The following is a 17709-nucleotide window of genomic DNA, read 5'->3' as shown; positions in this document are numbered from 1 at the left end:
AAAAAAAAGAATTAACTGGCAAGCTCTGGAACACCAAAAGGTGTGGACCACAGAGTTCTGTCAACACCCTTTAATAATGTCTAGCCAAGTCAAGAACACTCTCGAGGAGGTAGGCATGTCATTGTCAAAGTCTGCAGTCAAGAGATGGCTTCACGAATGTGAATAATGAGGGTTCACAACAAGGTGCAAACCACAGGTGACACTCATGAACAGAAAGGTCAGATTAGGCTTTGCCACAGAACACCTAAAAAAGCCTGCCCAGTTCTAGTATAAGATTATTTGTACTGATGAAACCAGATTAACCTGTACCAGAATAATGGGAAGAGAAAAGTATGGAGAAGGAAATGAACAGCTCATAATCCAAAGCATACCACATCATCTGTCAAACATGGTGGAGGCAGTGTTATGGCATGGGCATTTACGGCTGCCAATGGAACCAGGTCACTGGGATTTATTGATGACCTGACGGCTGATAAAACTAGCAGGATAAAGTGTTATAATCTCTGCTCATATTCTGCCAAATCAGTAAAGGCAACCCAAAACTTTCTCAGGGCAAAGAAACGGCATAGTCTTCACTGGCCAAGTCAGTCCCCTGATCTCAACCCTTCTTTTCACGAATGCTCTCTTCAAGACTGAAGGCAGAAAGAATGACAAATGAGCAACAGCTGACGGCAGCTGCAGTAAAAGCAAGGCAAACGAGGAAACTCAGTATTTGATCATGTCCAAGGATTCCAGACTTCAGACAGTCACAGATTTTCATCAAAGTATATTTGGACTACCTCCAGAAACATATTTATTTTACTTATCTTATTTTATTTTGTGTTACCTTATTCTATTTTATTTTTATTTTATTTTATTCTTCTATTATATGTTACTTGATACGTTCTATGTATGCACCAATCACCAAGACAAATTCCCAGTAATGTGAAACCTCTTACTTACAATGGCAATAAAGTCTTTTCTGATAAAACAGTCCTCATATTTGTAATTATGTTACTTTGTCCCATTATTTATGAGCCACCAAAAATGGAGGTGGGTATATAAAAGTGGCTGTAATTCCTACATGGTTAATGCCACACTTTTGTCGAACCCCTTCAATTAAAGCGCAAAGTCTTCATTTTGCTTGCTTCTCGAATGTTTCATTTCAAATTCAGTGTCAATGTGTACAGAGGCCAAATCCCAAAAATATACTTGTCCCAATATATATGTGCCTAGTATGTAAATCTACTGGTGTAGCATAGTAAGCAATGCAAAGCTTGTTGTATATAGTGAAACCCCAGCAGTTACATGGTCACACAGCAAAAGGAGGTAATGGGTGACAAGAAGTCAATGTAATCAAAAATGAACCTGGAGGCTGGACGACATGTCACTATTTATTTGATGACAGGCCATATTCCAATCCAGCAGGGATTCCTCTCAGGTCTTTAATGTGGGGAAAAATATATATTGTAGGTAGTTGATCATACACATATAGACCCTTTTGACAGGATGCATTTGACTTGTAGTAGAAAGAAAAGCACATGTGAAAATAATGACATTAATGATCACTAGATTCCACTGAAGCATCTCAGTAAGCCATGTATAGAGCCAGCAAGCAATACCAGGGTGCTGTGATTATGCTCTGGCAAACACAGTCACATACTCCTTTCACAGGTAAAGCAGTGGGCAGCAAGTGTAGACTTTTAATCACAAGAAGCGGGCCAAGGGGACTGTTCAGGCAGATCACAGCAGAGTGAGGCTGTGAAAGAAAACAACCATTCACTCATTCCTTCAGCTGAAGAAAGCCTATTTCTTGAACGTGTTTATGCATATGTATATGTAGGATTCCTCCAGTGGAGGCATTTGAAAGAACAAAAACTAAAGCTTTTCTCATGCTTGAAAACTACAGAAATTATTAGGCTGTTGTCTTAGTGACAAACAGCCTACAGTGTAATTATGAAGTGTTAGCTGGGGAGCAGATGACTTCAGACTCAGCAAAGTTGTTTATTTTCCTGCCAGCTGCCTAGTTTATTTCATTTTATGCAGTAGAAATATACAGATGAATCACAACACTAAACCACAGGCTTAATAGTTTGTAGGTCCCCTTTGTGCTGACAAAACTGCTATGACCTGTCAGGGGAAGGGACACAGGACCTCCAGGAGAATTTAGTGGCTTCCCCTGGTGGGAGGATGGATTCAGCTTATTCCTGTGCATCCCACAGATTCTCAATCATGTTGGGATCTGGGGAGTCTGTAGGCTGTTGGTGTGGTTCTTAATACATTCCCGACCTGTTTTCGAAATGTGACAGGTGCATTGTTCAGCTATGGGAGAAGCTGCTGATGGGAAGAGCCATTGCCATGAGTGTCAAAGAACAGCCACATGATTACCAGGTTTCCCTGCAGAACACTGCACTGTAAACAGATGATTAACGTTATTCAGTTCACTTGTCAGTGGGTTTAATGTTGTGGCTGATCGAATGCAAGGCTGTCATGTTGGCTTAGTAGTGTGTCATACTTTGTTATTCTAATCGTGGGGCAGTCGTGGATCAGCGGTTAGGGTGTCGGACCCGTAACCGGTGGATCGCTGGTTCGATTCCCCGTCCCGGTGTCCATGGCTGAGGTACCCTTGAGCAAGGTACCTAACCCCCACTGCTCCCCGGGCGCTGCACGCGGTCGCCCACTGCCCCGGGTTTGCTGTGTGTGTGTGTGCACGTCACTTGGGTGGGTTAAATGCAGAGAACGAATTTCGTTGGAGTGAGTTCCCTCCAATGACAAAATATGTCACTTTAACTTTAATGCTACACCTGACTGAGTGTTTTGTTTCAGTCACTTATATTGCTGTGGACAGACATCCAATACTCAACAGGCTGGCAAGTTAATTTTCAAAATAAAAACACCTTTTCAGATATTCATCTTTTTGAGGAAATTGATACTCTAACTTCTCCTTCCTCAATTTCAGTTCCTGACAAAAACAAAGGGGGCAATTTCACGCGTAGAAGAACACTTGGTCATTAGTGATGGAAAGAAGTCCTCCATTTTTTTTTCCATATATCATGTGCACACAACTGAACATTCATTTTAGGGGGAAGGCAGTTTAAGCCACCTAAAGCTTTGTAAGTAAGCTTTAGAGGAAGATTACTTTGTCTTCTTTGCATATTGCTCCAAGTTACACACATTCAGTTCCCTACATATGCATTTCATCAGAGAGGTCACAGATCAGGCTCACCTGTAGTTTATTGCCACTGGAGCAGTTTTGGGGTTCAGCAGTTTGGTGTCTTGGTGTCTACACACTGATCAGCCATAACATTATGAAGACTAACAGGTGAATGAATAACATTGATTAATAACGTTGATTATATCATTACAATGGCACCTGGCAGTGGGTGGGATATATTAGGCAGCAAGTGAATATTTTGTCATTGAAGTTGATGAAGCAGAAAAAATGGGTAAGTGCAAGAATTTGAGTGACTTTGACATGGGTCAAATTGTGGTGGCTAGATAACTGGGTCAGAGCATCTCCAAAACTGCAGTTCTTGTGGGATGTTTCCGGCTGAGGATGCAGGAGCAATGCTGAAGACCTACCAAATGTGGCCTAGGATAGGAAAACCAGTGAACTGGTTACAGGGTCACGGGCGGCCATGGCTCACTAATGCAGATGGGGAGTGAAGGCTTATCCAAAAGCAGTAGGCTGATCAAACTGTACTTCAAACTGCTCAAAAAGTGCAAGTGGTTCCAAAGATCCTTCTTTCAAGACGAAATTAATAGAGTTGAGTATCAATGGCCTAACTATATCCCACGTTGCAAGATACAATTCTGGCAGAATTCCATTTGAAGTGATTTGGCCGCCTTGTGTAAAGAGATTGGTTCCTCTAAAGTGGCTCTGAATCATTTAGTTTAGGTAGGTGGAGGTTATTTAAAAAGAGCCACACAATGCTTTGTCTAACATGACCTCTGATGAGTATAATTTGGCACAGAAAGATCGGAATGCTTGGCTGATAACTTCTGATAACTATAACTATCTTCCTCTCTGTAGTAAGTGGCTGGGCCTGTCTCCTTGATGGTAGTATTTTTGCCTGGTCTGATGAACAATAAAAGTCGCCTTAATTTGAAATTCCAGTTGTGATATTCCATGAAAACTCTGCGATTTCAGTTTAGGAAAAAAAGCAATAGAAACCCTCTCAAGAAACATTTAGAGGTCTCCCATAAAATTAGTGGATTGATTTGTGATTGAGAGTTTTCATGTTTATTTAAATTGATAGATTCTTGCAATTGTTGGTGAAGTGTGTCTGTGAATTCAAAATGGTACACTAGATGCGAAACCTTGGTAATGAAGACATTGGTTTAACATGATACTGAAGTGGAGAGTGATCAGATATCAGTCTGGGTAATATGTCTACCTCACAAATTTGGTCAAGTACTCTAGGACTAATGAAAATGTAGTCAATTCTGGACAGTGATTTGTGTCTATAAGAATAAAAAGTGTAAGCCTTGATGTTATCCTTTCCAACTCACCAGGTATCCACCAGTTCATTCAGTCAATTCAGTTGTTCATGCCACGTACATGCCAGTGAATTAAATTTAGGGTTTTCCATCACAATGCCATCTTACCTAATGCCAGAAAAACTGGCAACTCCAAAAATATTGATTATTATTATTATCGATTATCGTGATGTTCTTTTTTTGCTGTATCGTTCAGTGCCTTGATGGCTTGTTGATAAGACACATGATGTGACAATGTTCTGTGTATTTGTTGCTACAAAAAAATCTCTTTTCCTCTGAGTTAACTTTGGAAGCAGTAACGGAATAATTTAATCAAATTTAAGTTTGAAATGAGTTATTTTAATTTTCTTTGGGCTGATAGATGAATAGACAATTGTAAATTGAAAGTGTTGAATGGTGGAATTTCTTTACTTACCTTCCTGTCATTAGATTCTGCATTTATTCCCTCGTTGTCTCCCTATAAAATATGCACATACACAGACAAACCCCACACAGTTTTATTATTATTTTTTATTATTTAAACTATAAATGACATGTACATTACATGATGATATGCATCATATGCAATGCAATTTATCATTTTAGATTAGAAGCTCACTGAACTGGAATAATTATCTCTCTTGTATATGAACAGCAATCTGTCAAGTATTCTCGGGCCAGTATGGGTGATGTGGCCATAAAGTGCTATGATGATGATACTCACATCATGCAGAGGATAAGCAGATGTATAGACACCATTAGCTAGCAGACTGGTGATCCCTGTAAGAAGACATATTCAACAGGATTATAAAGCAGCAGTGTAAAAACACAGCAGAAGAAAATTACATCCAAAAAAGTTAAACTCAGTTTTGAACGTAAGACTTCATGTTGTCTTTATTGATGATTTTGCTGAAGAATACAGTGAAAGGACATGTTTTCCAGGACATACAAAGCTAAATAATGGAGTTTTTAGTGTTTTTCATACTAACATGAATTCAGGAAGCATAATTAGAGGTTATGCTAATCTGGTTTTTATATAACTTAGGTCTTTTAGTAGTAATTGTTGTCATTTCCACTGGTTATGATTCAGTTTCATTAACCACAGTAAAGTCTTTCATAGTACCAAGTAATACCAGTTGTTACCCTCAAGAACGCAAAGTTAGATGGTCCAGCCCCATTGCGAAGGTCCAGTTCAGCCCATAATGACATTTTAGGATTAGATGTCAGAGAAAGCAAATAAAGTCAAACTGTCAGACAGCTAAGTAGTGTTGTTCTTAAACATCTGTTGCTGATGTACAAATCTGTAACAGCTTCATTCATGAGCGTTGCCACATTTGCCCCAGTATTTATGTGCTGTGCCCCAGTAAAATAGTGAGGACTGAGTACATTTCAAGGTATGATACACAACGCGACATAAGTACGTTTTTGAATGGAACCATGATCTCATACTGACTAACATTACTGAATGACTTTTGTAGATGGATATAAGGAAAATCTTTGGACGAAGCAGAGGCAAGAGAGATAAGGATGAGGGAGGTAAGATCTGGCTGTAGTTGGTGATAAACAAGTTCGCCAGCAAACATAACGCTCAATGCAAACAGTAGTGAAGCATGAGGTTTAACCACCAACATGAATTTGATGAACACAAACATGTATGTGTGTGTGTTCTAGTAATCTTCACATTATGGGGAGAAGAATCTGTTTACACAGTCAAAATGCACACCTTTTCATCTGTGTGTGCGTGTGGGAAGGGTGCATGCTTGAGCCCCCTATGTTTTTTTGATGCCACTGGTGTTGGCATTATTATTGACGCTTGTTAAATAAAGGTGGGACATCCACCAAGAATGATCAGCAAGTAAGCGAAAAATGAGAAGACTAATTAACATGTGGGTATGACAGCGAGACAAACAAGTTCTTGATTCTGTCACTGGCAAACAATCTTGGGAATACCCGTTTTAAAGTAAGCTCAGGGTTTAATCTCAAACAACAAAGAGCTTGTGAACGTGGTCAGTGATTTTCAAGAGGTCCATCAGGCAAGATGGAACGAGATGATCTCACCTGCAGCGTTGAGGAACATCAGGGAAGCAAAGTCCCTAACTTATCTATATCTATATCTATATCTATAGATATCTATGTACCTATATATAGATATATCTATATATAGATATTTGTGTGTGTATCTGTATTACAATATGAATGTATGTATCCTCTCTACTGCTACTGAATGTCACCATGAGCCACCAACCATGTATTCTGTTAACAGAAATAAACCTTCAAAATCATTCAAATAAAAATAAAATCTCTCCAATTCAGTAATAAAGAAAAGTGTATATAAAACATCACATGGTTGTGTCAACATCCAGCCCAATCAGCTCTTGTCTTGTGACCATATAATTTCCCATGTAAAAAAAACACGATAATACAACAGAAAATTGGGTCTTACATTTTAATGACTAAAAGATGACTCAACTCAGTTTATTTCCTCAAACTCCTGAGAAAAATGTTTTTTCAGTTCCAGATTATATATTATATATACTTATACTGTAATTAGGATGGCTGAAATGATAAAGTGAATGGATTCTTGAAATGTTCAGTGTTCTGAAACTGTTCTGTAAAGTAGAAAAATGCAAATGTGCAAGAAAGTTCTGTGACTTGGTTTTGTTATTATTTGCATTTACAGTTATGCCATTTCTGTCATAAAACCTGTTGAGGATGTTCATGTATGTTGAAATAAATATCTTCATGTTAATTATATATCTACATTTTTACCTTTACCAGGTAAGTTTAGGTAGGTAGTTTATGACATTGTCAATAATAATGAGCTAAGCAAGGGAAACTGGTGTAGCACATAGTGTAGCAGTATAGCTAATCTTATATGCAGCAGGCTTTCAAAAAATAATGGGGGTTGGGGGGACTGTGCCCCAGTAGAGCTGTATGTCTATCAACGCCCCTGGCCTCATTATTTTGTATTTTAGAGTACTAGCATATGACTATTATAACATGTATAGTATGCAAACAGCGAGAAAGAAGTCGATACAGACATTTTGTTAATCTGGTTATCCTGTTCTAGTGTGACAGTATAAAGAGCGAGAAAAGTCTGATTCAGGGGGTGGCTGGGGTGATTGGGTGACTCAAACACAGAACTTTTCCCCTGGGAAACTGGGATTTTGAATCCTGTGTGTGACCAAATGTTGACTTGTTTTAACTTACATTAATTGAGTTAAAAAGAACATGCTTGGTTTAGAAATGGTGGAAACAATTTCACTTCACTGGTTACTGGTTACTGCCTATTTACTGTTTAGCGGTTCAGTTAGCAGTTCAGAACTCAAAATTGCATGCTAGAAAGAAATCCCACAGTTTGCAGGTGTCATAAATGGAACACGCTATTCACAGGACGTTGCATTCACTGATCTCACTTTAGGAGAAAATTACACAGATATCGGTTGCAAGATACATTACAGCATCAAAAACAGCAACAGTGGACTGCAATGTAATATTAATATTAAAGTTGCAAGTAGCACTGATTGTGTTATCGCACTCCTGTGCGAGTTGGGGTGTGAGGCCATCGCAAACTTTTGCCAGCGGGTGGTGCTATGAGTATAAGTTCATATTGGCATGTCGGTGTAATGAGGTTTGCACCTTGATCCAACACCTGAAATTTGGTGCAAATTTGTATGTATACTTGAGTTACAACAACTTCCTGTTTCATGGCGAAGTGTGGAAATTTGCTGTGCATTCCATGCAAAATCATCATTAAGCTCTTAAAGCTGTTCTAACTGCATTTGAAGTGTATCTAGTCAACCTGAAGGAATGGTACACAAAAAACATGTCATTTCTTGTTGCCAGCAGGTGGTGCGATGAAAATAAATGAATATTTGCATGTGCATGTCTTCAGGTCAAAACTTTTATCCAGCATGTTAACTCTGATGCAGACTGGATAATAAATACTTGAGTTAGAGCAATTTTCTGGCTTGTTAATCTGATTATCCTGTTCTGGTGTGACAGTATAAAGAGCGAGAAAAGTCTGATTCAGGGGGTGGCTGGGGTGATTGGGTGACTCAAACACAGAACTTTTCCCCTGGGAAACTGGGATTTTGAATCCTGTGTGTGACCAAATGTTGACTTGTTTTAACTTACATTAATTGAGTTAAAAAGAACATGCTTGGTTTAGAAATGGTGGAAACAATTTCACTTCACTGGTTACTGGTTACTGCCTATTTACTGTTTAGCGGTTCAGTTAGCAACGAAACACCAAACTTGTCCAGGCCTTTCAAGTTTCACAGAAACCCTTGATAGCTTTTCATTGTCGAGGTCTTTTGTATAAACTGACCAAATCTGAAGTCAACTGGATTAATTCGGATGAGTTTGTTAAAATATGACCCCTTCAAATGGCCCAAAAATGCTAAAGATTTCAAAATAAATTCAAAATGACCGGCTTTCTGTCGACTTTAGGTCAAAGTGTCCTGGAATTAAACATACAGCAAGAGGCATAGACCTTCAATAACATGATTTTATGGCGGAATAATGGAGAAGAAAAATTACTTGCATTTCAATAGGCTGAGGAGTGAGCAACGTTTAGATAGCTAGTGAGCAAGTGAGACTTTAAAATAATTATTATAATAAAAACAAGTGCATGATAAAATAATTGTTGGTGTTAATTAATTACTGCATTAACGCATATGTAATAGTAACACGTTAATGCAGTTCTAGCCCTAAAAATTTTATCTGGGAATTGATGAGTTGTACAAATTATTCATCATCTAGTAAAAGTGGATTAATCTTCCAGTGGATTGAGTGTCTAAGGCAGTTGGGTAAACTAAGTTGAAAAATCTGGCCTTGACATTACATTTCTCCAGGTCACCCACTTTCACCTTCAACTCCGTGTTAGCCTTGGCTAGCGCAGCACATGTGGATTCAAGTTGTTCAAGTCTTTCAAGTGTGTCAGTTAGCGAAGTTTCCATCTGTTGAATGGATTCAGGATGTTGGTTGATAATGGCATGGTTAGCCGACAATTGCACAGAAAGTTTGGCTATAATACGGTCTTCCATGGATGAAGTCTTTCCATATCTGACAAGGTTAGTGGCGAATTAGCGCCAGCGTTCAGTTGCTTGGCCATCTTTTTCTGAATCGGCTGAGTTGTTGTTCTGTCATCTAGCCCTTCTTCTTATCCGTCTGTTTCATGTCATTTGCTAAGAACAGTGTTAACCCCAACAATTGTGAGAATTTGAGAGGAGGAACAGAGTAGTCCCGGTTTGCAACCTACACTGCCATGCATCAAAATGGAAGTCCCTAATTATATTTTTGGTGGCATTTTGATGAGTGTGACATAGATTGAACAGTGAAAGATTTAACTATTTATTGTCTGTGCATACTCTTACTGTGCTTTGTACCACTTAGAGTAAAATGAGTTGCCACGACAAGTGAATTTCCCCACCGTGGATAAAGTTCATCTTAAAATGAAGTTTGAATATGTCTAGTTCCTGTCCAGCTACCCTTATAATCAATTTTCTCTTAAAATGTTTTCATCTTTCTTTTTTCCTATATTTATTTTTTATTCTCTGCCTCAAACCATACTGAACATATTTTTTAGATTTTTTTCAGCTTTGAATTACACTCAAGAGACTGTCAAACTGAATAATCTCAGCCTGTCACTTTCAGTCACCGCTGCATTGTGTAGATGACAAAAAAGTTGCATGCAGGTAGCTATGGTTTAATATGAAGTCATCTGTGGTGGGATTTATACAACTCTCTGATGGAAAAAGGATCAAGATTAATTGTATATTAATTTATCCCTTGTATTAAAGATGTAGATCTTACCCATGGAGTATTTGGCTCTGGTGCACCTTGTCCTTTTCACTACCTCATAGACCTGAAAACATAACAAACATTACAAATATTTAAACAAAGTACATTGTTAACAAAGTACAAGAGTTAAGAAATGTTTTATATGTCTGTCCTCAGAGGGAGTACTGATCAACTCAGTGTAGAACACAGAGCATTCCACAGACTTTTATTGATGAGAGCTGAAGCTCAGCTAGGAGCCAAAAGCTGCTGTAATTGAGGAGCTCTAATCAAATCAATCACATTACCCAGTCATTAGCCAAGCACTTTTGTGCAGGTGTGTATGTCAATGCAGCACATCTATGTTGCAGTTTCACAGATGCAGTTGGTCTCATTTGAGCCAAGTACTCATCCTGCAGGGCAGCAGTGGCAGGAAAGAAAACTATATTCTGTTCTATTTTATATTAAATGATGGAGCTTTATAAGAGTAAATGCAACATACAATGCATATCCTTTCACTGTGCTGAAACAAACACTGCTCTTGTATCTCGTGAAGAAGCCACCTTCTAGCCACTAAACTAATAAAACCAATACTTACTATTGAGCTCCTGGTCTTGCTGTCAAAAAACTTGTCCTTGTCAGACAGATCGAATCTGGAACACAGAATAAAACAGGTAGAGTTTTAGTTGCAGATGCAGAGTGTAGACTGATATTTTTTTCTGTTCTTCATAGTGCAAAATGGGGAAAAAAGAGAGAGGAAGAGTGAGATGAGTGACATTCATCCTCAGCACAGTTAAGTCCAGTGCATACTAATACCGTTAATTTTGCACCCAGAATGCAATAACCTCTGTCTGCACCTTATTCCCTTCTTTATTAACACTTTTAAGAGTCTGAATAAAAACTTTATTAACTTTCAATATATTTCAGTCTGAAAGTGGACTGGCCCTAAAAAGTCCTTCAGGACTTCGCAGCTCATTCAGAGCTCTGCAGTTTGTTTTCTGACTAAGACTAAGAGGCGAGACCACATTTCTCCTGTGCTGGCCTCCCTACTTTGGCTCCCAGTAAAATTTAGAGTAGAATTTAAGATCCTCCTGCTAACCTATAAAGCTGTTCATGGTCTGGCACCATCATATATCACTGATCTCATTGAACCATATCAGCCCTTTAGGATGCTGCGTTCCTTAGATTCAGACTTACTGGTAATACCACGAATCTCCAAATGTAGATATGGAGCCAGGGCCTTCAGTTATCAAGCTCCTCTACTGTGGAACCAATTACCAGCATCAGTCCGGGTGGCAGAGACCCTCTCTATGTTTAAGAGCAGACTTAAAACCTTCTTTTGACAAAGCCTATAGTTAGTACTGTTCAGCCTCTGCCGGGACCAACCCCTAGTTATGCTGCTATAGGTTTAGATTGCTGGGGGAGATCCTTAGACACGCTTTCAGAGCAGGGGGACTCAGTCATTATGTCCCATCACCAGTACAGCACTAACTCGCCCTCTCCCTTGGAGCTCTTGTGCTCCATCTTTTCTCAGCACTTCCGGAGCATGTTGCTGGATCCAGAATCTCCTACCCTGCCCTCCTGAGCCCTCTATGCTCCTGCGTACTGCACTGATAGTGCTGCTGGATCCAGAACCCTCTCCATGGTCCTGCCCCAATCCTGCTGCTCCTGCTCTGCACTGTTCTCTCTATCCTCCCTGTCTCTCCTCTCCCCCTCTCCTGTCTCTCTCCACCTCCCTGTCTCTCCTCTCCCCCCTCTCCCTCCCAGGCGGTCACAGCAGAAGGCCGTCTACACTGAGTCTGGTTCTGCTCGAGGTTTCTGCCTGTTAAAAGGAAGTTTTTCCTTGCCACTGTCGCCAAGTGCTTACTCAGTGTGGGGTTTTGCCCTGGAACCTGTTTCTCTCTGATTCTCTTCTTTTTTTGAATGTGTTGTTTACACACCTGTAAAGTGTCTTGAGATAACTCTGTTATGAATTGGCACTTATAAAATTGAATTGAATATAATTTAAAAGAATCCCCTATACAGATCGAATTTGGGAGCAAAAATTACTAAGCTGTTCAGAAAAAAATACAGCTGTCAGACTTCGCTTGTTGTAATTTTAAAAAAAAAGAAAATGGTGTGTTTGCACTTAAAGTATTTCATCAAAATGACTGAGTGGGCAGCTCCTGTCAGTCAGTCAGTATTTGTGTAGCTGGTGGTGCTTAATGATCTTCACTGAAACAGTCCACGGCATTAAAGATATAATATGCAGCATTTAACCATTAAAATGACTAAAACCAATTATGCTTTTGTTATATATGCTGTTGAGGTGTGTACTTACATCATCTCAAATGTTTCCAACAAAGTTCAAACCCAAAGAAATTCTTAATTTTCTGCCTGGGTTACATTAGATAGATTTTCATTGGTACTGGTATTTGTTTAATAATAAAGACTTTTGAGTTTCAACAGGATGGGTTAAGTCATGATTTCTGTCTTTCATCAATCTAATTAGTCTAAATTAGACTAAATGTTCCATTTAAATATTTTCAAAATCCTCCAACACAGTGTTGAGAAAATGCAAATTACTTTAGTGATTCAGGCTAGGTGTGTTTGTTTCCCTCGAGCAGAGAAATCTAAGGGATGGGAGCTTCAGCAAAATGCAGCAGGAGAGTGTCACGCTTCAGCTTTCCTGCCATGTTATAGCAAGACAGCTTGATAGATTTTTTTTAATTCCAATTTGCACCTCTGTGGTTGCTACTTCTCTGTGATGTCTCAGTGATGAAAGTGTGGGTAAAGCCGCCTATTCCAATTCCACTTTTGTTCAGAGATGAAACGACATGAAATGTGGAGGATAATGTTTTGATTACAAAATGTTCAGGTCGAGTTTCCTCTTCAGGTTTCAAACCTGACCCAACCTAACCTTTGAAAAATAGAATCAAACAGAAATAACTTACGACTTACTCTTATAGTTGTCGAATTTAGATAATAAGCCATATGACAACTTAACTTGTAAAGGTTGTACTTTAACTGGATCAAATTATTAGTGTGCATGCCAACACTGCAGATTTCAGAGGGTGAATAGTCCAGGCATGTAAGATCTCTCTCAAATTCCACTGTATGTGTTGCACGCTAAACAAAGCTGCATACAAGAAATATTATGGTCAGTTTTTTTTCTGTCTTTCCACTGAAAGCAGAAAGTCAGCACAGATTTTACTTACAGATGCTGCTTCTCTCTGGAGAAAGGATGAGAAAGGGATTTGATGTTTTGTGGCCGGTTGGAGTCTACTTTCGGATGAAGAGGAGCTGTAACTTTGTGAATGAACAGTCGGATCTTCTCCACTAAATTACCGCCTTGTTTCACCTCGTAAACCTGCAGAAGAGGAACAGAGCTACACTGAGCAATGCATGTAATTACTCCTGTATTCAAATAGATGGTTTCACGAGATCAGAATTTATTTTTTAAGAGACTTTCTTCACTGTTTTTTATGAAGCTTCATATTCTTTGTAATGAGGTTTGAATCAGATATAACACTATGCTTGTGATTAATCCCCATATCATGGCTGCATGAAGGATACTGCTGTTGGTCCTGCTGCGGTAAGCGTCCTACATCATTTCCTATTATTGTGTGTTACTGGTGTTACGACCAGCTCTGTCTGCTCTTTGATTTAATATCGCTTAAGTTGTTCTACTATTCGCTACAGCTAGTAATTTCGTATTGTTACTTTGAATGCCTGTTCCAGTCAAACATTTTGTCACTCACTTCAGCAATGTCACGTTAATCTTATAGTTATACATAAAAATCTAATAAAGAATTAACACAAACACCTCCATAGCTACAACAAACAGGAGAATTAAATGTGGACTGTTAAACATTAAAACTCTATCATCTAAAGCTGTGTTCGTAAATGAGTTAATATTGGACTATAATATAGATTTATTTTGCTCAACCGAAACCTGGCTTCGGCCAGAAGAATATGTCAGCTTAAATGAATCCACTCCCCACAGTCATATTAACACTCACATTCCTCGAGAGACCGGCCGAGGAGGTAGAGTCGCAGCCATTTTTGACCCAAAACTATCATTCAATCCAAAGCCCAAAGTCAACTGCCATTCATTCAAAAGGCTTATTCTTAGTCTCCTCACACCCTGCCTGGAAAACAGTACAACCAATTTTTATTGTTGTAGTGTACCGCACTCCTGGTCCATACTCTGCATTTGTACTGGAATTTTCAGAGTTCCTAGACTATTTTGTGGACAGTGCTGCAAGCTCATCAAGGACACTGATAGACTCTGTTGCCCCGCGAAACGCATTAAGCAAAAGAGATTTGCGCCCTGCTATAATACAGAGGTTCGCAAATTAAAGCAAAATGCGCTAAAACTTGAAAGAAAGTACTGTACTGGCTTCTCTACATTGTCTAACTGTAAAATTCAGGATAGGATTCTTCTCCTCACATATAAAGCCCTGAACGGTCAGGCACCATCCTATCTTAAAGAGTTAATAGTAACCTATTATCCCACCAGAACTTTGCGTTCCCAAAATGCAAGGCTGCTTGTGGTTCCTAGAGTCTTCAAAAGTAGATTGGGAACCAGAGCCTTTAGTTATCAAGCCTTCCGGTTTCGGTCCAGGAGGCGGACGCCCTCTCTATATTTAAGAGTAGGCTAAAAACTTTCCTTTTTGATAAAGCTTGTAGTTAGTTATGCTGCTATAGGCTTAGCCTGCCAGGGGACCTCCCATGATGCACTGAGCTCTTTCTTCCTCTCCCTCTCCATCTGCACACATTTATGTCCCCTTAATGCATATCACTAACTCAACTGCGATTACTACTGTTTAGTCATAATCTATTTTAATTTTATTACTCCTCTGCTGCAGCTGCTAGGTCAAGACAGATGGCCGCCCATCTTGAGCCGGGGTCTGCTCCAAGGTTTCTGCCTTCTAAAACACAGTTTTTCCTCGCCACTGTCGCCAAGTGCTTGCTCAAGGGGGAATGTTGGGTTCTCTGTATTACAATTTATTTAAAGAGTTTGGTCTAGACCTGCTCTAAGTGGAAAGTGTCATGAGATAACTTTTGTTGTGATTTGGCACTATATAAATAAACTGAATTGAATTGAATATCTAGAACCTTAAGAATAAGAAATTAGGGATAAGAAAGTGATTTTTTTTCCCCAAATAATTGTGTTTGTTCAGCCAACTGAACCCATGTACAGATGCTCTGAATGAATGCTGTGGGCAAAAACACATCAGCATTTATCTGTTGCAGTATGAGCCAATAAACAAGTCAAGTGAGTGAACAAGCGAGTAATTTGTCTTCCTTAACTTGAAAATCCTTTTGTATTTTTTTTCAATGACTATTATTGGATGGAAGCAGAGAGCAGTAGCAATTTGTCAGTAGCTCTTATAGCCTTTATTTATAAAGTATATAGGGTTGGGATGGGATATGGGTAGATTTGAGATTTACATTTAATTATAAAGTAGATAGTAATAAGGTTCCTGTTGCATAAATGAAATAAAATAAAACATTAACATCTGTAAAAGCTATCACCACAAAATGGCTTCAGTGAGATATTATAACAATACATGAATGTCCAGAGGACAGACAAAAAGGAAACATTAATCTCCACAATTTTCAACACTAATCACTGCAGTTCTTCAAAGCCATTTCAGTCAGTCTCATGCCAATACAAATCCATATAAGCACTTGATACATATACAGTTTATTGATGGGTAGAGTACCTTCTTTGTTGGCATCTTGAGCTTCATGAACTCAGCCTCTCGACACAGGACATTCCAAGGAGCATGGATCTTCAAGAAGCCAATTCCAAGGATCTTACTCTGAAATACAACCGAGATTTTGAATAATAAGCACTATTCTCTATGTACCCACAGCTGAAACAAGGAACACGTCATTAGATTCCAGAATGTATGAACCATCCCTACAAACAATACATATTTGGTTTGCAAAGGAGAGCAGACATTCCAGCTGGCAGAGCAGCATGTTGTCTCTGCAGCCTCTAATGCAGCCACAACTTATGTAAAGCCACTCATATGCTGCCAGACTCACTTGACACCCTACAGCTCAGTGACCTGTCTGGATACAGAAATGCATAACCAATTTAGACTTGCTGATGTTGCTATGATGTTATGTAAAGCCCTTTGAGACAAACTGCTTGTAAAAATGGGCTATACAAATAAAGTTGTCTTGTCTTGTCTGATTTACTTAATATTATGACCCACTGTTGTGAAATAAGGTGGCTGCAGCAGGAACCTGATACAGAAAAGATAAATATACAGTTAAAAGTAAATATGGCAATAGGGTTTATGTAAACAGGCAAAGAGCACCTAAAAAAAAAAAAAAGAGTGAAAGAGTTGATATGCTGAAAATATGAAAAATAAATTTCTCAGATTTTATCATTTAGAGGCAGGAGTGTGTCATAAGTGTTATCAAGAGGGTAATTCAGGTAAATAATTATTTGATACAAATAAAGAACTATTTGTGAATTGATTAGTTATTTTGTTCATTGGTAAACAGCCATTATATGGCCACACAAATGATTTATTATTTATTATTTATCTTTATCTTTTAACCTGACCTCAACCCCATCCAACACCTTTGGGATGAACTGGAATGGAGATTGCGAGCCAGGCCTTTTCGTCCATCATCAATGCCTAGCCTCACAAATGCTCTATTGCATGAATGGGCAAAAATCCCCCCAGAAACACAACAATCACAACACAACACAACAAATCTTGTGGAACGTCAACAACAAATATTTAAGATCCCTCAAAGAAATATTCTTGTGACTTTGGTGATCCTCTGAGTTTTCCTCTAGTACAACCAGCAGACTATTCTTGTCAAATATCAACTACATGGAGTGATAAAAAATCTGGGACACATATTCATAGTTTGGTTACTCACTTTATAAAGTATGCATAATTTAGTTTATAACGAATACCTACAGAACCAATGACATTCCCATCAGCCTGTACTTTCTGTGTTGTGTGTTTGCAGTTTGTGTTATACTAATTAGCAAATATTTGCACACTATGGCACCAAATCAACGTGGTGAATATGGTCACTTACACCTGGTGAACATGCTAACATTATCATTGATAAATGTCCTTTAAAACCTTAAAGTTGTAGATGTATGTAATGTAGATTTGAGAAGAGGGAGTGGATGTTGTGGTTGGACCTCCTGCTGCAGTCTACTCTTAAACTGAGAAACAGCCATCACCCTCCTAACTTCCAACCGTACTAGTTGTTGGTCTGGTTCACTATTGCTTTGGTGCTACAGGAACAAAAACTTGAGTTGCCCATTTGCTCTCCTCTTAGGCCTGTCCAGTTCATAGTGACAGTTGGCATCAAAGCTATGCAAATGTTAATGTTCAGCAGATTCCTGAAAACCTGCAATGTACAGCCAATCAGTGAGCTGAGCTGATACTGAAAGGTGGAGCTGACACACTGTAGACTCCTAATTGGACAGAGGGAATCTGA

At 38.9% G+C, this 17709-nt stretch overlaps 1 protein-coding gene across 4 annotated transcripts in view; it reads right to left on the bottom strand.

The window, feature by feature from the left end:
• The window catches only part of ano1a (anoctamin 1, calcium activated chloride channel a), a 67010-nt gene that overhangs the window by 31889 nt on the left and 17412 nt on the right, over nt 1-17709 (bottom strand). For all 4 annotated transcript variants that reach the window (XM_046383901.1, XM_046383991.1, XM_046383736.1 and 1 more), the window contains exons 4-9: nt 15951-16049; nt 13437-13588; nt 10838-10892; nt 10276-10327; nt 5183-5238; nt 4895-4936 (exon numbers count right to left, since the gene is read on the bottom strand). In XM_046383901.1, the coding sequence (XP_046239857.1) occupies nt 4895-4936; nt 5183-5238; nt 10276-10327; nt 10838-10892; nt 13437-13588; nt 15951-16049 (456 nt within the window). The remainder of the gene's footprint in view (nt 1-4894; nt 4937-5182; nt 5239-10275; nt 10328-10837; nt 10893-13436; nt 13589-15950; nt 16050-17709) is intronic.

This window comes from Scatophagus argus, chromosome 1, assembly GCF_020382885.2.
Source record: "Scatophagus argus isolate fScaArg1 chromosome 1, fScaArg1.pri, whole genome shotgun sequence".
In the NCBI taxonomy this organism is placed as follows: domain Eukaryota; kingdom Metazoa; phylum Chordata; class Actinopteri; family Scatophagidae; genus Scatophagus; species Scatophagus argus.
Note: the sequence above shows the minus strand (reverse complement) of the source record. Positions and strands in the feature narration are given on the sequence as shown.